Source organism: Clarias gariepinus, chromosome 13, assembly GCF_024256425.1.
Source record: "Clarias gariepinus isolate MV-2021 ecotype Netherlands chromosome 13, CGAR_prim_01v2, whole genome shotgun sequence".
NCBI classification, from domain to species: Eukaryota; Metazoa; Chordata; class Actinopteri; order Siluriformes; family Clariidae; genus Clarias; species Clarias gariepinus.
Window position 1 is genome coordinate 4,821,859 of NC_071112.1, and position 24,015 is coordinate 4,845,873.

Here is a 24,015-nt window from a genome sequence, read left to right on the forward strand (position 1 = left end):
AAAGTCAATGAAGAGAAGACATGCCTAGTTCCCCCGATGCTCTAGGTGGGACAGGGTAGCGCGAAGAGCTACAGCTACAGCATCCTCAGTTGACCTGTTTGATCTGTAAGCAAATTGGTGCGCATCAAAGGTGGAAGGGATGAAGGACATGTTATGACTCTGGACCAGCTTTTCAAAGCACTTCATCAGAACTGGGGTGAGCGCTAATGGCCGATAGTCATTCAGCCTGACCAAAGTGCTTCCACCATGGCTCGAGTGCTGGTGGATGAGGTTTTTAGCCGATTCGGCACTCCGGAGCAGTTACACAGCAATCAGGGGCGAAATTTTGAGGCAGAGGTGTTTGCTGCAGTGTGCGAGCGCCTCGGGGTGCAAAAGACCTGCACCACGCCCCTTCATCCTCAAAGTGATGGCCTCGTGGAACGTTTTAACCGAACTCTCACCACACAACTCGCAGTGCTTGCCAGCGATCAGCAGAAGGATTGGGACGAACATTTGCCTCTCGTGCTCTGGGCATATCTCACAACAGTGCAGGAGTCATCACAGCTGACGCCATCTGCCTTAATGTTCGGCCGCGAGCTGCGCAGTCCCGTGGACCTTGTGTTCGAACCTTCTCCCCAATCGGATTTACCCACGAAGCCTGGGTTGGATTATTTTTGTTTTTTAAAAGACAAACTGTTCCGTGTTTATGAGTTGGCGCATAAAAACTTGGCAGACCGGTGTTAAGCAGCGCCGTGTTTATGACACTCACAGCCGGGGGCGAGATTTTGCTACTGGAGAGCAGGTATGGGTGCATTACTCCAGAGGAAGAGGGGGCTCTCGCCCAAGCTTATGTCCCACTGGGTGGGCCCTTGTACGGTAATTGCCCAGCTCTCCGATGTCGTCTACCGGGCGCAATTGACGGGGCAGGCGAATGGTTGTGCTCCACCGAGACCGTCTTGCTCCCTACCAGCTGCACGTTGGCGAAACCTCGAACTCTGTGGAGGCCGGACCGCCTCAGGACAATGTTTGCACTCCCCCCTCAAAAGGACTCCTGCGTTCACAACGCCAGTGCCGACTGCCTTCACACCTCAGAGATTGAAAGAGAGAGAGAGTCATGGTGACCGGGGATGGTCACAGCTCGGGTGGGGGCAGTGTGGCGTATGCGGGGTGGTGACTGATGACCATTATGCATTGTGTTTTTTCTTTTATGTGTTCACTCTGTTGGGGAAGGGTGTTTGGGTTAGTGGCTTCGGCCAGGTTTGTGTGTTAGACTGTGTGTGATCTGTTGAATGTGCTCTGTGTTATACTAAGGCTGAATTGGATGTAGGTGCTCATGTGAATGTGTTGCTCATGCTGTTTTGGGACTGTGTGCCGAATAAAGTACTCCCAGCCATTTCCATTGGGCAGCAAACAAGCTCACTTGTACTTCCAATGTCCTTTAAGCGGTAAAACGCTACAATATATAAGTATTAAACCACAAGTATAATGTTAAAGATAACAAAGTATACTTGCAGTATAAAACTGTGGGCTAGAAGTATATAACTAGGACCTACTGTATAAGTTTGCTTATAATACACGTCACAGTATTTGCATTCCAAAATAAAACCTGTGTGAACTGCCTGTGCACTGAACGTTTATTACTCTTACACCTAAAGAATATGAACTAAAAGTGGGACAATTTAGTCCCAAGGCGTATTAAAATAATACATTTACAAGTATCCTACTAGTATATTGATGCTAGAATATATTTTACAGAACGTATAACATAAATATAATTACACTTTAATTAAATTTTATTTGATAAAATAAACATTATTTATACTTTTTTTGGTAAGCATACATATGGATTATGTTTGTTGTAAAACTATGGTAGTAAGGAAACCACTGAAAAAAAATAGACAATTATTTGACCTTATCTTTAGACCTACTGTACTGCTTGAGTTGAATTATCATAATTTATAAAAACATAAAACAGATATGTTAATTAATGGGTAATTACTCAGTTCTTCTCATTACCTATGTGTTACAGAAAGAAGAGGCACCTTATTGGAACCTTTCTGTCACAGTTCTACGAGGAAGGTTCCGGCATTCATATGACCTCTGTACGTCAGCATTACACCGTTTGAGTTTTATGATTTTTGGTTATTAATAAACAAAGTGTTTCACATCATATTTAAATTATAGAACAGATGAATGATGAAATCCGCGACCCTGAATACAGAATAAAGTGGTATGGAAGATGAGATAAGATGAGATGAATGATAAAATAAATAGAAATGCAACATAAAGTGTGATAGGAATTTTTGGGACACTACAAGCAACCAGAACTTCAATGTATTTGACAGGTCTTTTTACAAGTCTTTAGAACTGTACGAAAGTATCGAATACTGTACTTTATTTCACACCATAACACAGCCACTATTTTTCTATATTGTTACCCATCTTTATGTTAACTTATTAGCTGTTGTTCTCATTAAATACTTGTACATGTGACACAGTAACTAAAAGCAACACTGTTCACATGTATCCACAGTTTCACTGCCTGACCTCTATGTGACATTACGCCTACCCACGGCCTCAGCTTGCACCCTGAGAACCAGGACAATCGATAACTGCAAGACACCTGAGTGGAATGAAACCTTCTTCTTCCGTGCTTATAGCCAGGTCAAGGTCAGTGAACTAATAGGCTAAAGATCAGACCACCTGGTTTTATTTCAGATTCAGAAGGGTATAGTTTCTTTTTGGTAGTCCAAGCCTAAGACCTAATACCAATATTTAGACACTCCTGATTGGCTGCATCAAAAGATCAATTACTGCATTAGTGGTTTCCTGACGATAAAACACTATGTGCAAATAAAGCTATGAAAAGCACAGGTGCTGATGTATTAATGTATATAAATTACACCAGGAAAGAATTACATTTCCTTTGTCATTTCTTGTGATTATTATATGCAAAGTACTGTTAGTGATAATTCCTTGGATTATTTATAATGAATTCTGGGCTAACACAAAATACAGACAACACAAACTCTTGTGCGATAGAGTTTATACAGCTTTAGTCCCGAAAAAAATATGTATATTATTGAAAAGAAAAAGGAAAAAAACTAAAGTAAGAGTCTTTTTGTTCTCTCCACTAGAATATTCTGGAGCTGAATTTGTATGACGAAGACTTTGTAAAGGATGAACTATGCACCAGTATCCTGCTCGACATCAGCACCCTCAAATTGGGTCAGAAAGAGAAAAAAGTCTTCATTACAGATGATAAGGTCAGATACCAGACATTCACAAGTTGACGTATCTGGTGTTTAAGGTATATGCTGTTAATAGGCATGGTATAATGTACAATAGTTCTACTGAATTCCATAAAATGTGCTTAAAGATAAAGGTGCTAGGTCAAAAGTACTGAAATGAATAATAGATGAGCTTAAGTGGGCACGCTTAGGAAAGTGAATAAGAATTATGGTAAAGTTATAGTTAGGTTTTTGAGCAACAGAGTGTTATTTACCCAGCTGAGTTTGATTAAGGAAAACGTGAAACTACATTCTACGTTTCTGCTGCCTGCTGCAAAACAGGAATTGTGCAGGTGTACTGTATCATGACAAACAGATAACAAATAACAGATAATAACATTACCAAAAAAAGAAATCATAAAATAAAATCGTGTTCTGGACATGGTGTATTGGTTTTATTAAATTAAAAAGTTTTTATGTCTCAATGTAGGTGTATAAATTAGAGATTCACTATCACTGGCCTAAATGAAAGAGTAAGCTTATCCTTCCATATGTAAAACTTACCATGTCACACACACATATAAAGTAAATAATAAGTAAAAGTAAATATTAACAATGTTACACTTAAACTCTCTTCAAACACATTACTCCACACTACACAAGTACTGTAGTGTTTACTAAGCTCCAAAGTGTAATCACATGGATCAGACATCTCTGCAACTATTTCATCATTAAAAAAAAGCAACATTAATTCAATACATTTCCTTAAGTGCTGCTATAACATTTGCAGGAATTTGTAGGAAGGTGAAAATCTTCTGTTTTCAAAATTTCAAGATGTACTAACATATGTTTGTAATCTGTAATGTATTATGTTTGTTGGATTATTAAATTAAAAGCAGAAAATATATATTAAATTTTTTGGGCGTTATGTCGCTAGCTGCAATAGATAAGGAGAGCAAATCAATATTATACATGCTACTGTAGCTCATTAGCACAAATACCATTGTGGTACAAGACAGGCAGGAAAATTAGCCATCCAGACATGCTAGTGTCACAAAAAAAAAAAATATCTGACAAGTTATTGAAGAAAAAAGAAGATCTTAAAAAACCTTAATGTTATTCAACCATCCCTTTAAAATAAATATAAGTGTCTTAAAGCTTACTCATTTCAGGACAGTTCTAAGGAAACACAGTGTACACTGTATTTGGCAAAGACAAATAAATCGAAACAGATATCCAAGACATCTTTAAGGCACTAAAGCAAGAAATAATTATGCCCATGAATCTGTCCAGAATTTTCTTTCAAAAAAAGTTCAATGATGAGTTTCTGTTTCTGTCTTGTTTGCATCTACTTATATTTTATTTTTAACCCATGCAATCTTTCTGCGTTTCCTTAAGTGCTTTTAAATTTTACATTACATCCAAAATAAGTCTCACTGAGAGAAAACCTCACTCCCATTATCCTACTTTTAAAATATTTACACTGTTTACTTCAACATAGTTCTAGCACGTCACACCCAACACTACACTACACTGAGGCAGTGAAATAAAGTGGCGGACTGGTACAGGGAGGGGAAGGAGCTGGCTGAGCAACAGTTAGTTTATAGTGTAAATTTGGTTGTGGGGTTACCCTCTTTTACAGATGCCACTGGGCATCCTTGAAGATGGCTTTGGGTAAAGTGTGTTAAATTTCGTGATCAGGGCTGGATTTAGGATAGGATGCAGGGATCCAGGATGGGCAACCTCTTCCTCAGGTCAGTAGCCCCTTACAGTCAATAGGATATTGCAGACCATGCTCTCAGTGATGGGATTTAATGAGGGGACAGGACATTACTCATCAATCCAGACCAAGAAGGGGTGTTCAGCTCCCCCCAGAAATGGCAAATACCAGGAAGAATCCAGATTCATAAGGAAATGTAAATTTTTTAGCCTTGATTTATAGCTTGTTTTACTACAAAACATGAAAATGGTTAGAAAATTTTTCAAAATAGCCAACACATTAGTTAGTCAAATGGGAATTGAAAGTGGTCTTCCATTTGTCCTCTTTACGTATCCTGAGAGGATAAAGACTTGGTAAAATTTTATTTGTCGTGTACACAACCATATGATATGCAGGGAAATGCTTATATGACTGTTCCCTAAAAAGAAAAGATGAAATATAATAAGAAGGTAAAAAAAAGTCAAATAAAAAAAGAAGACTAGTAAAAGACTAGTAAAAGAATGTAAAATATAAAATCTACAAATATACAATTACAATTAAATTGTATTTAAAATTTACATATATAAAATGTGCAATGTAAAAAGAATAAAATGTATAAATTAAATGGAGTGTGCATAAAGGGTATTAGAGGGAAATATGTGGAATGCAATGATAACAGCAGTATGAGTGAAACATGGAGTATGAAATGAGTGGACCAGCAATGTGCAACATACAGTATGTTTCATGTGAAAATCTGCAGTGTTTTTAGTAGTATGGTGTGCTCTAACACAGGTGTGAAGGAACCAAAGCAAGTCTAATCAGTTGAGTCATGTGTGGTATTCTGGTTGGTGCCTGAATAGCCTGCAGGAAGAAGCTCCTCCTCAGTCTCTCTGTGTTGGCGCTTTCCTTTTTATTTTCTTTACTTTCTGTTAAAAGTAATTTCATCATATTACCTAGGTTATGCTAAACAAAATAAGGACATTCTATATTGCACAATCATGAAGCTTGTATACGCATCGCCTGGCAAACAAAAGTGCCACACACTATAACGTTTCATTTAATCACATACTGTGGTGGACAGATTCTTCATTCTGCCAGAACCACTCTTTCACTATTTGTGTCCTGGAATATGGTGGTACCACTATTGAATGAAAACTCTATGGATATGACACCTCGTAATTCATTAAATTCTCGTCATCGGCTAACTTCATTTTATTGGCACATAATGTTGTTGGGGCTAGACTTGATCACCCCGAGATCACAACATTGCATCTAGAGGCTTGTACAGTGGCATAAAGGGTGCATCACTTATGCTCTTTCCTTCTCACCCGGACACACTGTTAAATCTGGAATAGGCTCCATAACGAACTAAAGTCTTTTTTCTGATTACTCTTACTGACAAGTAGTTTTCTGAATCTGCGTAATCTGAATTTTGTTTCTGTTTTCTAGCAAACCTGGACTGGTGGCATGTATTAGGGTCAAGAGTAGCTCAGTGGTTAATGCATTTACTTCATAAGGTCCAAGGTTCAAATTCCAGCACAACCAAGTAATCCAAGATCAAGTAAGAAGTTTGGAAATCCAGTTGAGGTGGTTTGGACACCTGATGAGGATGCCCTGTGGTTACTTCTAGCTTCTTCTGAGAGATCCCAGGCCAATTTAGAGATATGATGCTTTCAGCATGTCCAGGATCAGCCCCAGGGTCCCTTAGGTCTGGCCATTATCAATACTAGCTGATTTTATAACTGGTTACCATCCCAATGCCAGGTCCTGCAGTCAAAAGTAGATTTTACAATGATGGATCCAAGATTTCGGCACGGCAGTAGTACGCAGCGGCCGCTCCGTAGCCAAAATGGCGCTACGTTGTTTGCGTTTTGTGTGTAGTCCGTTTATTTTACTCTAGCAAGTGTATGGATATCGTTGCGACTGGTGTCCGTACATACAACCACCAGACACTTTTGTACCTAAATAACCCGGTTAACAACATCCACGATGAGCTGCGGGAAAAGCTACGCGACCTCGGCTTGCTGCGTGAACCAGGCCTCGAAGCCTTGGCGTTGCCTGATGCCGGCGGCCGGAGAAGGGGACATTGGAAGTGGTGCGCTAGGAAGTGGAAGCGCGCAAAGCGGGCGGAAGTCTGTGCTAGGCCAAAAACAAACCTTAGTCAGCCGGCTCTTCTGTCCATCACCTTATCCAACGTCTGCTTCCTGGACAATAAAACTGGACTACATCCGACTCCAGCAGGCTACACAGCGTGAGGTTAGAGACTGCTGTGTCTTTGTTTTCACGGAGACATGGCTCAGTGACAGATAACCGGACGCCGCTATTCAGCTAGACGGGCTAGCTTCGTTTCGCGCCGACAGAAATGCAGCTTTGTGCGGTAAGACTCGGTAAGGCGGCTTGTGTGTTTACATCAACACGAAATGGTGCAAGAACTCTGTGCTAGTTTCTAGTTATTGGTCATCGTTGGTGGAGTTTGTGACTGTTAGATGCAGACCTTTTTATTTACCACAGGAATTCATCACTGTTTTCATTATCGGAGTGTACATTTCACCTAGCACTAATGCTAAGAAAGCGCTATGGGAACTGTATACAAAGATCAGTGAACTGCAAAATATACACTCAGATGGACTGTTTATTGTTGCTGGAGTTTTTAACCATGCAAATCTCAAGTCAGTGCTTCCTAGATTCCATCAATATGTGGACTTTGCAATGAGAGGGGAAAACACGCTGAATCTTGTTTACACAAACATTTCCAGCGCATATCAGGCAGAGCGTGAGGTTAGAGACTGCTGTGTCTTAGCTACTCAGACTACATCTCTGTCATGCTAATTCCAGCATACAGACCACTCGTCAGGCGTTCAAAACCGGTTCTGAAGCAGGTGAAAACCTGGCCAGCAGGAGCCATCTTTGCTTTTTAGGACTGTTTCGAGAACACTGACTGGAACATTCTTAGTGAGGATGCAACTTACGTTGACTTCACTGACTTGGAGAAGTACACGTCATTAGTGACCAGCTACATCAACAATTGCACCGATGACGTCACTGTCTCAAAGAGCATCATCCCACGACTCAACCAAAAACCGTGGATTACTGCGGAAGTGCGTGCACTTCTAAGGACCCGAAACTCTGCCTTGAAAGCGAGAGATAAGGTGGCGCTTAGAAAATCAAGGGCCAAACTTTCTCAAGCCATCAGAGAGGCAAACCGCGCACACGCCCAGAGAATCCACAATCACTTCAGTGACAGCGGCGACACACGGCGCATGTGGCAGGGCTTACAAGCCATCACTCACTACAGGACGACATCACCTGCCTGAGACGGTTATGGCTCCCTCCCAAATGCACCAAATAATTTCTACGCTCGGTTCGACCGGCAGAATGACGTGGCGGCGAGGAAGACCACCCCTCCTCCGAACGACCAGGTGCTGTGTCTCACTACAGCTGATGTGAGGAAAACTCTATGATGAGTCAACCTACGTAAAGCTGCTGGACCAGACAACATCCCAGGCAGAGTGCTCAGAGAATGTGCGGAAAAGCTTGCAGATGTTCTTACCGACATCTTCAACATCTCTCTGAGCAGCGCCCTCGTTCCCACATGCTTCAAGGCCACCACCATTGTACCCGTGTCCAAGAAGTCTTCTGTGTCCTGTCTCAATGACTACCGTCCCGTTGCACTTACACCCACCATCATGAAGTGCTTCAAGCGGCTTGTCATGAGACACATCAAGACCCTGCTGCCTCCCTCACTGGACCTACTGCAATTTGCGTACCATCCTAACTGCTCAATGGACAACACTATCTCCACTGCACTCCATCTTGCCCTCACACACTTGGACAGGAAGGACACTTACGTTCGAATGCTGTACATAGATTTCAGCTCAGCATTCAACACTATCATCCCCCAACAACTGATCGGGAAGCTGAGCCTGTTGGGCCTAAACACCTCCTTCTGCAACTGGATCCTGGACTTTCTGACTGGAAGGCCTCAGTCAGTACGGATCGGAAACTGCACCTCCAGCACCACCACACTGAGCACTGAGGCCCCACAAGGCTGTGTGCTCAGTTCCCTGCTGTTTACACTGCTGACTCACAACTGTGTAGCAACACACAGTTCGAATCACATCATTAAGTTTGCTGATGACACGACTGTGGTGGGTCTCATTAGCAAGAACGACGAGTCAGCGTACAGAGAGGAAATGCAGAGGCAAATGGACTGGTGCAAAGACAACAACCTGTCTCTGAATGTTGACAAGACAAAGGAGATTGTTGTTGACGTTAGGAGGACACGAGGCGACCATTCTCCGCTGAGCATTAACGGCTCCTCTGTGGAGGTCGTCGAAAGCACCAAATTCCTGGGTATCCACCTAGAGAAGGACCTCAGCTGGTCCCTCAACACCAGCTCCCTACACAAGAAAGCCGAACAGCGTCTCTTTTTTCTAAGAAGACTGAGGAAGGCCCAGCTTCCACCAGCGATCTTGACCACCTTCTATAGAGGAACTACAGTATCAAGAGCACCCTGAGCAGCTGCATCACTGTCTGGTTTGGGAATTGTGCCATATTGGACCGCAAGACCCTACAGCGGATAGTGAGAACAGCAGAGAAGATCATCGGGGTCTCTCTCCCCTCTACACCACACGCTGCATCCGCAAAGCCACCAGCATTGTGGCTGATCGGACACACCCCTCTCACACACACTTCACACTCCTGCTATCTGGAAAAAGGTACCGAAGCATTCGGGCACACACATCCAGACTGTGCAACAGCTTTTTTCCACAAGCTATCCGTCTTCTCAACAAAAAGGGTCTGGACTGATAAACACACTTTTTTGCACTAACTTTTTAACGTCTTAACTGCTTGTCACTACCTCAACTCATCACCTCAACACCTTATTATTATGTTGTCGCACTGTCACTTTGTTGCTTTTGTTTGCACATTTGCACGTGCACTTTATGTTGTCTGTTGACTGTAAAAACCCTGTAGATAGTCTTCCTTAGTAAGTTAGTTTTTGTTAATTTATGTTGTAATTTATGTTGCATGTAGCACCTTGGTCCTGGAGGAACGTTGTTTCGTTTCACTGTGTACTACCTGTATATGGTTGAAGTGACAATAAAGCCTACTTGAACTTAATGATGCCAGTGCAGTTTAAAGCCTTGGGCAGTCCGACCAATTATCAGTAGATTCTTTCTTTTGAAACCTGCTCAGGCAGAGGAGAGGCATAGCTACTGTGTCTGTGAACACTTCTGGGTTCAGTGAATGCTATGAGTTAGCAGTGCTTAGCAAAGATGCTTTGATGCTTTGTCACCGGCGCTATTTGTGATGGATGGCCATAAACTTTAAACTATATCAGTTTATCTGCTTTTACAGATGGTTTATCTGCCCCTAAAGTGATTTTTTTTCGTCAGCTCACTTATTCACTTGAGGGTGAACCCTGAAGTGGAGTTTTTGGTTTAGTCACTGATTGTTCGATCATAAGACAGCTGGTCTATGTGATACCAATAGCAGATCAAAACTGACCTGACCTGATATAAAGCAGTGGAAAATCAAGAATTATCTGAATCTTGCTATATTTAATCTGTTGCTTGGTTAATTATGCAATATGCAGATCAAAACAGTTTTTGTTATTAAATAAAATGATCCACTGATACAGGGTGACACAAAAAAACGGAAACTTTTTTACAATCCAATAAAACCAGAAGTAATAAAAGAAATTAATTTTATTGCCCGTTCCACTGATCCATGATTACTAAAATGGCGGAGTGTTTACTTGCTAAATGTCACTAACCCGCAGTGGTACCACCTGCTAATGGCTACCAATACGCATTTAAAAAATTCCTGCTATTCTGTGTCACCATGTATATTATATGTGGCACAGTCTGTGGAAAAAAATAGCAAAATGTACATGAACGTAGAATGATTTTATGCAAAAAACAATGAAACACAAAACAATAAATAAAGTGGGTTTTCACAGACTGGGTCACATACAGTATATAATATAGTATTAAATATATTATTCTATTTATGTTATCACAATAACAAAAATGAAACTGATGGATCTTGCTGATTGCTGTTCTTGTTTTCAGCTGAAGGATGAGCTATGGGTGGAATTTGAGCTCACAGAGAGGTAAAAAAAAAATCATAGTACACTACAGATCAAAGGTGTAGAGATTATTTTAAAGAAATTTGATAAAAATTAAATACAGTGGAGCCTCGGATTGTGAGCATAATTCGTCCCGTTCAGGCTCTTCTTTCAAAACACTCGACCATTTTCACACTCACACGCATACAAACAAAATAAATCATGCTTTACGCGCACACACATGGTCACAGTGTTCTAGTAAACAGTACACACGTGCATGGATGTTTATTAGACCATTAAGGGATGTGCACTAAGACCAAGCAGGAGAGATGATTACTCGCAGCGCGCGAGAGGAAAAATTATGTGATTACCATGCTCGGCGTCAAAACAAGAAGCGCAAGCGTGTGACATGATACTCAGTATTCGTAAACCAAGACTTGCTCTTTTTTTAAGTCAAAATGTATTTCAAATTTTTGCTCGTCTTGCGGAACGCTTGCAAACCCGCGTTGCTCGCAATCTGAGGTTCTTTAATTCTTCATAGGCTTGCAGTAAGGAACTAAACACATAAGCAACACACACCTACTGCTATTATGTTATAATATACTTGCAAATTCATGCTATATCAGTGTATGATAATCAGATATGATAAACAGAAAATGTAGCATGTGTGGTCATTTTAGCTTTCCTACTATTTCAGTTAGTCAGTAGGGTAAAAAAAAATATTTATTTATTTATTTATTTATTTATACCGTTCTAAGGTTAGATATTAAAATAAAATCAACCATTTCTTTACGTGTCTGTTTTTGTGGTTTTAGTGCTGAAGCGCCTGATCAGTACCACTCTAACAGAGTTCTAGTGGTAAGCACTTTTTTCTAGCTATTACATTTAAACAGCCAAACATTTTTTTGTGATAATGCAAAAACAATCAGATGTTACTATTTTTCTTATGCAACTATGTCTGTAATTTCACAATAAAGTCAAGCTCAAAAAGTTCCGGTTAAAATGGATGGGGTGGCAAGCCATAGCAGTGTTCAAGCACATCCCCACTCACATATTACAAGCAATTTGGGAACACCAATTAGCCTACAGTACAACACAAGTTAGGTAAAATTAAGAAACCTGAAACTGTTTAGTTAGAGTCCCAAGTGGTGACAAGTGAAGATAGTGTATCACTTCTTTGTAAAAAAAACTGTAAAGTAACAAAACTGATAAAGGTGCACTATGATAATATATTGATAGACAGTGAAAGACAGCATTGTCACCTTAGAAAAAAACTCAGTTGTAAGCTTTAAATGCAGTCATTCTCATTACCAACTAACGAAGATATAAAACTGTTAACTGTCCTAAGCCAACGTGTGATGTCAATGTACTGTACTTTCTGGCATGTCAAGCTTAAAGAGTAATCCAGTTACCTGTCCACATTTTCCAGCCAGTTTGGATTTTACAAATGCTCTGGGTCTGGCCCAAAAAGTTTGGCTCCTAAAATTTTTCAGAGAAAAATCATGCACTAAAACACATGCATTAGACGCTCTGCCTGGTCTAAACATTACTGCAGATGACAGGGAAAGGTGACAAGAAGCCACTGAGTGTAACCATGAAGAAAAACTGAGACTGTTCAATAACACATGCAGAAAAAACATTAAACTAAATGCAAACAATTTCAAATTGAGACAGAAAGAGGCTAAATACATTGGATACTTCCTGACATACGATGGATAAAATAGATCTCAAGAAAGTAGGTGCCATCAATCAAAACCAACAGATGTAAAGGCTGTTCGGCAGCTACTGGGTATAGTAAATTACTATTCAAATTTTCCTTCATTTCTCTGACCAGTCTGAGGTACTTATGCATAAAGTGGAACTGGACAAAACAGCACAAGAAGGCATTCTTTAAACTGAAGGGAACTATTTTTAATGCTTCAATACTAAAAAACTGCAACACAGAGAAAGAGCTGACTGTACAGTGTGTCTTGCAGCACTCATGCAAAAGGGCAAACCTGTTACCTTCAACAGCAACACACTTAAGCAGACAGAGTGAGGCTATGGACAAATAGAAAAAAAATCAACCAGTATGACTTGAAAGTTACACTTCAACCACAAAGCGACCACAATCCTTAAAAAAAAAAAAGTAAAAAAGTTACTTTGAATGTAAGAATGACCTGAACATAGTGTATTTGCCAGAAGGAGATGGGCTGCTAGCAGAAAACGTGAGCAGAACCTGTTTCCTAGGCAACAAGAGAACGTGACAAAACACTTCAGCCAGAGAGTGTATCGACATGATCAGAATGAATTAACAAACCAACAATACTTTTGGCCACTGCTGTATAGGGACCCACTTGTGCAGCAATAAGTGCAGCTAATCAGTCTGGTAAATTATCTTTTAGGTCTATTCCTCTGTACAGAATAGCTTCAGGTCTAAGGTGTTGTTGGGTTTAGAAAATATTGGTCAAAAAATGCAATAAAGAAAAAATATATACATATAAATTTATTTAAAGAAAGCTTTCTGTTTCTCCGGAAGAAACAAATTGCATTATTTTAAATGAACTATACTTTTTTGAAAAACAAAAATGTTTTAGCCTAAAAAAAGAGAACATTTTGGCATATTTTATTCATCCCACACGTTTTGATTTTAGGCTGTCCCGTTTTCTACTCTGGAGGTGAAGTTGGATCAACTTCCAAAAGACAGTAAGAAGACAAAAAAGTGTCCAGTGAAAACTATACAGTATATTAGAAATTTTACACCTAATTATCCTCTGTTTATTGTGTATATTTTAGTTAAACATGACATGCTCTTAAATGTACGAGGAGCATATAATGAAAGGCATGTGATCTCAATGTCCAGCAAGAACAGCAACCTCATGCAGACTCTTCGCTACTACATCAACAAAAACCTGGAGACTGAGATTGGACTCCGGATGGTATAATTTGTGTTACATTATCATATGTTCAGAACTGTTAAAAAAAAAAAAACATATAATGACATAACATAACATAAAAATTACATATAATGTAATTTAAATTACACATAAAGAAGCTTAGAATATTTTCTAATCTGTAAAATACATAGCAAGAACTATTGCTTAAATCTATACATTTTATTTCTTTGGAATGGAAATGTGTTATTAATAATGAGGAGCATTTAAATCAAACTGTGTATGTTAAGTGTGCAGAATAACAACACAGTTGCAAGTAACTCCCTTTATTTTTATATATATAATCCCCTGCTACACTGATGCCCCAATACCAGTGATTCACTGGTGCTCGGATACCATCAAGGTAGAAAGTTTCTTAGTAGCCATGATCGAATTTCCTGCTTTATATCTGAATCTTTGGCCTCCCAGGGACTTCTTTAATGGCCCAAACATGAGATAATCACCTGTGGCGAGGTCAGGACTGTTCAGGGATGTAGCATTAACTCCCAGCAGAGTTCTGGTTTTGTTTAAGCGTGTCTGTTAATGATTGAGTGTACAGTTTCCACAGACACATGTGTCTCTCCCGCAAGTTGATGACTAGTTATCTGTTGATTTTTAAGGATTAGGCTTTCAACTCGCTGAGTGTTCATGGAAACTAAGCATGGGGGAAATCATGCAGTTTGTTCTAAGTCACATCAGCTGGGATCATTATTCACGAACATGCAGCTTTCTTTAAAAACGTTTGCACCATTCAAATATCTTCAATAAATGTCAATTAGTTTTACTTCTTTATTCATGAGAAATTTAAAACCACAAATCCAGGTTTTACTTTAACACTCCTCATATTTTTTCGTCTTATACCATACTGTGCTCGAAATCTTCTTTAAATGTCAATCAGTTTCACTCCTTCGTTAATGAGAAATTTAATCACAAGTCCTGGTTTAATTTCAATACCCACATATTTTCTCTTTTGGTTGTTTACCTGTCTAATCTGTTTTGTATGAGGACAGCTGAAAAATGAAAGAAGTTCCAGCCCTGCAGTAGTTCCTGTAAGCCCTTTTGTAGCCACCAGTGAATTTACACTCTCTCTTCCTGTGGCAAAGGTGAGACAACTCATAATATTAATTTTGACTAATCATATGCAAGATTTTCAAAGTTTTCAAACTAAGCTCAAAAACTGGACAATGACTTCTTTGACTCATTATGCTAAAAAACAATTTTGTGATTATGGCATCATGTAAGTTAAGCACATTTTATTTAATATAGGAGTATTGTACGTATGTGCTGAAAATGTTTGTTTAACTCCACAGGACAAAGTAGAATTGCATTTAACCAGAGTGGACAGGTATTACTAAACAAATATTTGTCTGCACAGGACATCATTCACATCAAATCTAAACTATATTCACAATTACAACATTGCAACTAGACTTAAAGAATGGTGTAATTAATAAAGAATGGTGTTAAGTCTCAAAAGCACATCCACATTGTCTCACTGATTCACTATTGCTTAAAGAACATACTAATGATTAAATAATTTATTCATTTATTACCATGACTTTAATTCTGTGTGTATATGTGTGTTTGTGTTGTGTACAGCTCTGAGGAGGACATGAAGGTGCGTCTGGATTTTGATATAGCTGCAGAGGAGAAGGTGTTTCTGGTAAAGAGGAAAGAGGTGGTCTCTCATGCACTGCAGAAAATTCTTAACCTTCAGGTTCCATTGGATCCCACTCAGGTACAAGTCAAATACCTACAATGCCTTGCAAAATATTAAGTCCTTTACCATTTCCACATTTAGCCCGCCACATCCCTGGCCGAAAACGGAAATAAATTTAATCTACAGTATGAATCTACACATTTTTTTTTTCTTTTTGGGAAATTTATATATTTTAGAGATTTCTTTTCATTTGAAAGTTGGGATTGTTAAACTAAATGAGCTGTAGTGTAATTATACAAGTCAAGTCAACTCAAGTCAAGTAGGCTTTTATTGTCAGTTCAACCTCATACAGTTCAGTACACAGTGAAACGAAACAACATTCCTCCAGGACCAAAGTGCTACATACAGCATGCATTTACAACCTAAATTAACAAAACTAACTAGTTAAATTGGAAACCTAATTAGCTGACTAGCTGAGACAAGACAGATTTACATTTTACTTACTGGGTGTTTTCTATCAAACAGAAAACTCCTATATAAAAAAGAGAAAGTCTTATATAAAGGAGACAACATAAAGTGGAAGTGCATGTGTGCAAACAAGAGCTATAAAGTGACAACACGACAACATGACACATTTCGAATACGAGGTACTGTAATGTAAGTTGAGGTAAAGGAATGAGAAATAGTAAACATTCCTTTAACCTGTTTTCCTTTATTACAATAGTTAAATATTGAAAAGTATTATATAAACTTAATGGGAAATATGCAATCACTCTGGGTGGCTCCGTCGCATAGTAGTTAGTACTGTGGCCTAGTCCCACCAGGGTTGAGAGTTGGAGTGCCACCTTGGGGCTATGTGCAGAGTTTGCATGTTCTGGCCATGCTAATTTGCATTTGGCAGTAGTGTGCTAGTATCTAATGTACACCCCTCCATGGTGTACCCTGCCTCCATAGGCTCCAGGCCTGTGCTGGATAAGCAGTATAGAGAATGAATGAGGTAGACTGAGTAATCACTGTGATGGAGATTTGTATTGTGCTGTTTTAAGAAATCACTTGCTATATAAAGTTGCATGGTGTGCATGCGTGTGTGTTTTTATTTGTGCACCTGCGTTTAGGTGCCAACGGTGGCTGTGGTGTGTTCAGGAGGCGGCTCGAGGGCCATGACAGGCACATACGGCTCTCTGAAAGGACTGCAGAGCCTCGGCCTGCTGGATGTCATCACCTACATGACCTCTGTGTCTGGCTCCACCTGGTGGGTGGCTCCACCTGATCCTGGGTTTTGTGTTTTCTATCAAGTATAATAAAAAATAAACTCATGCTCCCTTATGTATTGGTTCTGTTTTAGGACCTCTGCCAGTCTCTACTCTGACCCATTTTGGTCAAAAGAAGGCCTGGATAAGGCTATAGTGTCTGTGCAGAAGGAGCTGTCTAAGAGCCCAGCTAGCCTCTTCTCTCCGACCCATCTGCATTATTATCACTCTGAGCTGCAGAACAGAGAAAAAGAAGGCTACTCAGTCTCATTCATTGATACCTGGGGTCTCATTATAGAACAGCTTGTCTTTGGAAAGGTCTGCTTCTCTGTTGGTACAGAAATCCACTTACACTCTCAGTCAAAACATACGGTAAACATGTAACGATACGGGTATTACGAAGGGCAGAGGCACGCAAAATACTCTGCACTGCACTAAAGTTCTGAATAGTGATGGGTCGTTCATGAATGATTCATTTCTTTTGAATGAGTCTTTAATGTGACTCAAAAACGAGTAGTCTCGGAGAGTGATTCGTTCATTTTCTACTGAGTGCACATCTGAAAAAGCATCAAAAAAAATCTCTGCAGGTTATGTACAGAAAACAGAAATGAGTTGTTACCTTGTTGTCTTTTGATTTGAGTCTTTTGATCTGAATCGTTTGTTCATTTGTCACATGACCTCCAAAGACACTTTGCAGTGCAGTACACAGGAAACATAATTAAATGGTTCTTAATAAGTCTTCTAGTTCGAGTCGTTCGTTCTTTTGTCACACGACTCCCATAGACGCTATGCAGTGCAACAGCTTTAAAAGAACAAACAAAAACATTTTTACTTTAATTATTTCTTTACATTTTACTACCTACTCCACAAGCTAAATGGTCTCATCTCCTCTCCAGTTTCACTTTCTTTTTGAGGTAATTTTGATCAGACTATGACATTCCTATGCAGCTCTATTATTAGGCCTTTTAACAATTGTGATTGGAGCAGTCTAATTAAGATAACATCATGCAACCATATCACATTTTCTATAAGTTTTTGTCTATGTGCTTTAAGCTTTCACAGAACTGCTAATTTCACCATTTTGCTGTTCCACCATTTAAAGCTTTGACAACCTGTCAAAACTTAATCACCCACTATAATGTGCAGCCTATGTTGTGGCTTTCAATGTTGTGGCATCTCAATGTGACGATGTCACATGCTTTCCTAGGAGCAGTCTTTTTCTCAGTGAAAGTCAAAGTAGGAAGCTTCGTAACCAATTTTTATGTGCTTCTCTGACCTTGGAATACTTTCAGTCCTAAATTAACTTTAAGTCTGATTCATGGAAGTGATTCAGAGACACTTAGTAAATACAGCCAAGTCCCCAACTTACAAACAAGTTTTGTTCTAAGAGTATGTTTTTAAGATGGATTTGTTTTTAAATCTGACAAAATGGGTCTTATACACCTTTGACTTGAATTTAAAATGTACAGTAAAGCATATCAATCCACATGACTAAATCTGTCTCCTTTCCTTCCACTGCTATTATGTGGCCAAAAACTATGAGAAAAAAACATGCCTAACGAAATCAATCTCACATCTCTGCGCCTTTAAATCACGAGGGAAATCCCAGATGCCATTTTGTCTCAAAGTTATTTTTCTCTGTACTGGACTGTGAACTCTGTGAAATTCTGTCAAGAATTTTTTTAAATTGGAATTATTCAGCATCAGGACAGCTTTACAGTGATTGAAACCAGTAAGGCCGACTCATTTCTCCCGCACCCCCACATGCACACACATAAAATATAAAAGACTTTGAACATTTTATACATTTAATTACACACTTAAAATATTGTGTATAAGTTGTAAATATTGGTACCTGGTGCACTTGTTTATTTTTTGTACAATAGACGTGAGCTTTGTTCACATCTACGAATGGTCGTAGAACCGCCGTCTGTTTTTATCTGCGGGACTTCAAATGTTCATAGGTTGGGGACTACCTGTACAGCCCTGGGGCACACTAGAGAGGTACTATGACTGCAATGCAGCTTGTTTAGATTTATACTTTCCTCTCAGAACTATTGCCCTGCTTGTCTCTTTAGACTTTGACTTTTGGCTGGCCTGCCACTACATCACAGGGATTTCCCTATTCATGAGGGGTGACAGAGTTGTGGATACTCTCATCAGCACATGGACTTGCTTCAGTTTATTTGAACTTTTTTTACTCTCTGATCAAAATATTTAATACTTTTACCAAAGTGGCTAAAAAAAATAATTTAATCTGTTCCTTCTCCATCTCTGAGTTTGCTATTGGTTTCACCCAAGTTATCTGGAAACAAGATCCTGAAATGTTCCAATAAAACCTCAGAATAGTTAAATTGCTCCAATTTTACTACAGAATTGCTCCAAGGTGGGCAAAAATTCTCAAAGGTAAAAGTAATTTATAAACATTTTTAGAATAGGAAATTATTCCTAACTTTACCAAAGCTGCAAGAAAATGGCATTCCGGCAGGAGGAGAGACCCTTTAGTAAAACTGATCCATTAATGAACATTCCATATGCTGTCTCTGCAGGTGACGGCTACTTAACATTTTTTTTGTAACAGTGAACATGCAGCTATAAAACAGTAATGGTTAGGGCTTGTCACAGGCAACAATGTTGGAAATAAATCAAATTTAAATAAATCACAAGTTTACACTAATCCCCCCAGGCAGCATGAAATCAACTAAAAACAAGCTGTATGTGCATCATTGGTTTTTCTGTACCTCAGGGATGAATGCGGGATAAAGGGGAATAAAAACTAAAAAGTGAGTGAATGGCAATATCTATCTTTATACTGTAGGTAAAAGTGGTGCAGAATTTTCTATTAATTATTTCTTTACATTTTACTACATCCTCTGGAAGCAAAACTTCTCATCTCTCCAGACACAAACATTTCAGTCAAGCAAATAAATGTTAAATCTAATTATCTCAAACATTTTACATAATGTTAGGTTTTGAACAATTTAATATTTGCAAGGTGAAAAACATGGAATTACTTGTTCAGCCATGTTCAGGAGCCATTCGTGTAAGTTACTGTAAACCTAATATAAATAGCAAACCTAACAAAATATTTCTGGTTCAGAAACACACAGATACACTGTCTGACCAAAAGAAGGCAGTGTCTGAGGGCCAGAACCCACTTCCAATCTACACAGCAGTAAACATGAAGAAGGATCCAAGTGGCTCAACAGTCCCTGGTAAAGACTGGACATTATCCCTTCATCTTATAGTTCAGACTGCTGTAATCTGATTGTTGATGTAAATGATTAAACTCTGGTTTTTAGTGTATTTAAAATCAATTGTAGTAAGAATTTTTTTGCCTTTATCATTTTTATTTTGTCCTTCCTTTATTATTATGTAAATTACAGAGTGGTGTGAGTTTACCCCATTTGAGGTGGGATTCTGCAAATATGGAGCCTTTGTCCCTGTGGAAAATTTTGGGAGTGAGTTCTACCTAGGTCATGTGGTTAAGAAGCTGCCAGAAACACGCGTCTCCTTCCTCCTGGGTCGGTGCAATGTTTGTGTTAGAGAAAGTTCCTGCTTCACATTCTCCATTATCCATATTATACATATACCGTGTGTGTGTGTGTGTGTGTGTGTGTGTGTGTGTGTGTGTGTGTGTGTGTGTAAAGGCCTTTGGAGCAGTGTTTTCTCTACTAATTTGATGCACCTCTGGAAGACTTTTACTGGAGTGACACCATCCTGTCCAGAAGAAAAGATCGACAAGATTGGTAAGTATATCTTTATAGCCGCTTTTAAATTTCAATTAGATTTATTTGTATAGCACAAAAGCAGCTTTACAGAAATATGTATAGAAATTATCTTGAAACAATGTAAGGAAAAAAATTATAATCATCAGTTTTCTCTGATAAGCAACCAGGGTGATAGTGAAAAGAAAAAAAAACCCTGCGATGATAATCATTGGGTGATACTAAATAGTGCTACTATGATTCAGTCCCTGCTGTATCTGTGTACTAGAGATTTGTGAAGTTATATATCAGGAAAGATAAAAGGAATAAAATTTAGTTTATTAAAAAGTCAATTTATGCTGATGGAAGCTCAGGTACAAAACTGCTGGTTACATTTATATATTTTATTTTTTGTTACTGACCAAACCATTTATATGAGCAAACATTTCTTGCTATACTTTGTATATTTGCACTTTTGAGTTACAAGGAATTTTCTTTGGCTTGTAGAGGAAGAAGAAAAGTGTCCAGCACTTGATACTTTACGGGTTGATTCAGAGGCCTCATCATTAAGCAACTTCATGAATGATCGCCCCATCATCAGCAGTGTGTTTAACTTCATTAGAGGATTTTTCCTCCACAACTCGTATACTGAAAGCCCAAATTTCAACATCTCAAATGGTAGACCTCATTTTTATTTCACTTGGTTTATTTATAAATTCCTTTATTTAAATAAAATAACATTTTATATTTAATCCATCCAATGTTTATCTTGTTATTTCCGGGGGTGGGGTGGCGGGGTGGGGTGAGGGGTGCGGGGGTGTTGTACACTTACTGACTAATAGGTTCACCAGTATACTTGTTAGTTCATATATTTATGATGTGGCTTCATAAGAGTTTAATTTAATATTTGTGTCAATTATCTGGATGAAAAGAAATCTGATCAATTACATTTTCAGTTCTACTGAATGCTTTTTTTTTATAGCTTTTTTGTTTTACTGAATACTTCTTACAGACACAAACCCCGATGCCTTTCCAAACAAGCTGACTCCAGTGGACCCAACCCTTAGCTTGGTGGATTCTGGATTTGCCATTAACATAGGCTTCCCTCCTGTGCTGCGACCCCAGAGAAGTGCTGATCTCATTCTGTCCCTCAGCTATTCTTGGGATCAGGACCCATTACAGGTAAAATAATGAGCAGAGAAAGTTTTAGGATGTATTTATCACTTAAATTGTCTGTTTATTTATTGGAATTATTATACAGTCATTCTGTTTTCACCTTCAGCATTGGTTTATAACAGTGGTGTAAATTAATGTCATGAAGTAAGTTGAGAAAATGTAATTAGCTTCAGTTAGCTGAAGCTTAAAGAAAATATTTACAGCATATGACATGGAGAACCACAAAAGGGTTTGACTGTCAGAAGTCCAGAACCTTTTGATAATAGTATTTAAATGTTGAGCTTTATGATTATGGTGTGAGCTTTTGATTGGATCTGTATTTTTTATCATTTCCATTTAATATCAGGGAGAAAAAAAGTGTAGGTTTAAACATTAAGGGTAACAGTTTAGTGTCAGCTACTTAAAACAAGAATAAGCACTTCTGCTCTTTCTCACCATTTTCCAGCAATGTTTAATGTCATATTAGTTAGAAATCCATAAACATTTCAACATAAACTAAAATCTTTCAGGATTTTTATTTTACTTTATGCCAGAACTTAAACTTAACATAAAAGACTCAACAACCAAACAAATGAAGCTTCTCTTGATATGTTTCTTTTGTGTCAGGTCATGAAAGACACTCAGCAATACTGCATTGATCACCAGGTACCATTCCCAAAGATAGATTTCAGCAAGTATAGATCTCAGCCAAAAAAGGAAGTGTATGTGTTTATGGATGAGAAAAATCCTGATGCTCCCATAGTGCTCCACTTTCCGCTGGTCAATGTCTCATTTAAGGACTACAAAGCACCAGGTAACTGTACTTTATTTATAGTACTTTCATTTTGAATGCAAATCATTATAGGTTTTATAACTATATTATAGCTGAAGAGAGAGTATGCCAAATCTTTCAACCAAACAGCATGGCCAATATTGCTCTCCTAGCCACAGCATGATATGGCATCACTACATCACTGACATCATGACAGGCTGAGCTTCATAGAAAGATTGACCAATCACCTGTTTTTATTGTTCTGACAAATTTATTTAAACAAGAAGAAGCTAGTTAATGACCTTGTAGAATGAAAACATGAAATGGTGTCATGAAGAGCCACATGTGGGTGTTCTACACTTTAGTGGCAATGTGAATTCTTTGTGTTCTGAGCTTGGCATAAGACTGCCCATTCCTTAAAAATGCCAGCTGGGGAAGCTTACAGGGCAAAATTTCCATGGTGGAATTAATGCCTTAAAAGTAAAACTACCACCTGTGACAAGCCAGACTCAAATGAGCTTAACATGCAGTCAACACTGTAGATTTCCTGATTGACACATCTAGTAAGAATTCACTACAGTTAACTACTAAAATTTATCTTTATAAATAACTAGAGTGTAGCTACTTATTTTAGAACTGAAAAATGAAAAATAAAAGAAGACACACAATACTGAATGTGTGTGTGTGTGTGTGTGTGTGTGTGTGTGTGTGTGTGTGTGTGTGTGTGTGTGTGCATTCTCTCCCATACTGCAGGAGTAAAGAGAACAGGAAAGAAGGAGCTAAAACAGGGAAATATTGATGTGAGCTCTAATTTCTGCCCATATGTAACCTCAAACCTCACATACTCTTCAGAAGACTTCCAAAGATTGGTGGACCTCTCTCACTACAACATTGTCAACAACAAAGACACCATCATAAACGCACTAAGGAAAGTTTTAAACAAAAAAGGGTTCGTTAGTAGTATGACCTCAGCTGATGGTACAAATAACTGCAAAGTAAATTAAAAGTGGTGTACTGTAAGAAATGAAGGATGAAGTGAGTGAGTGTATTTGGTGTCAGTAAGATATTAACCACAACACAGTTAAATCCTTGAATTAATATATATTAGCCATAAATTGATTTATGTTAATACACTAGTTCGTATATGTTAGTTTCTATAGCTTAGTCACAGGGAGTTTATGTCAAATTATTATGGTAATTCTTTTTGACACTGGAGGATTTTGCTTTCTGGATTTTTGGCTTAACGTCAATGCAAGGAGGTACCCTTCTTTGCACCATGTCACCTCACAGCACCCTGGCGTGGGGTATTTTCTAATAAAAGCTTGGCCTGTAGTGAGTTATTCATTACATGTTTTGAGAAATTACTTGTGCTTATTTTTTGTGTTTGGACTTATTTAGAGATACTGTAAGTAAATTGTGTCTTTAATGACTGAAATGGTCAGTGGATTTCAGTTACAGCACAAAAGGCTTCCTTAGACAAGTGACACATGGGGATTACTATCCATTGTCCTAAGTGGTGGCAATCCATAGTCCATTAACATCACACTTTTGTTCTATATTTAACTCTGAAACCAAACT

The 24,015-nt window shown here is 38.6% G+C and overlaps 1 protein-coding gene across 1 annotated transcript; it reads left to right on the forward strand.

Annotated features, from left to right (window-relative positions):
- Positions 1 to 246: 246 nt before the first annotated feature.
- On the forward strand, positions 247 to 23,490 carry LOC128535721 (cytosolic phospholipase A2 delta-like). The gene is made up of 21 exons (XM_053509766.1): positions 247 to 641; positions 907 to 1,003; positions 2,009 to 2,081; positions 2,513 to 2,649; positions 3,117 to 3,245; positions 10,986 to 11,026; positions 11,797 to 11,839; positions 13,615 to 13,666; positions 13,757 to 13,899; positions 14,904 to 14,996; positions 15,204 to 15,238; positions 15,493 to 15,631; positions 16,669 to 16,805; positions 16,899 to 17,121; positions 19,904 to 20,018; positions 20,190 to 20,327; positions 20,454 to 20,552; positions 21,018 to 21,188; positions 21,523 to 21,692; positions 22,293 to 22,479; positions 23,191 to 23,490. Exons 1-21 carry the CDS (start codon positions 247 to 249, stop codon positions 23,439 to 23,441), a joined length of 2,868 nt encoding a protein of 955 aa, XP_053365741.1. The 3' UTR covers positions 23,442 to 23,490.
- The last annotated feature ends 525 nt before the right edge of the window (positions 23,491 to 24,015 follow it).

What these genes read in the sequence shown, in the direction of transcription:
- LOC128535721 (XM_053509766.1), top strand. Translation starts at nt 247, where the DNA reads ATGGCTCGAGTGCTGGTGGATGAGGTTTTTAGCCGATTCGGCACTCCG. An exon ending in CTGAGATTGGACTCCGGATG is followed by an intron (nt 13,900 to 14,903) that starts GTATAATTTGTG and finishes GTATGAGGACAG; the next exon opens with CTGAAAAATGAAAGAAGTTC. An exon ending in ACGCGTCTCCTTCCTCCTGG is followed by an intron (nt 20,328 to 20,453) that starts GTCGGTGCAATG and finishes GTGTGTGTAAAG; the next exon opens with GCCTTTGGAGCAGTGTTTTC.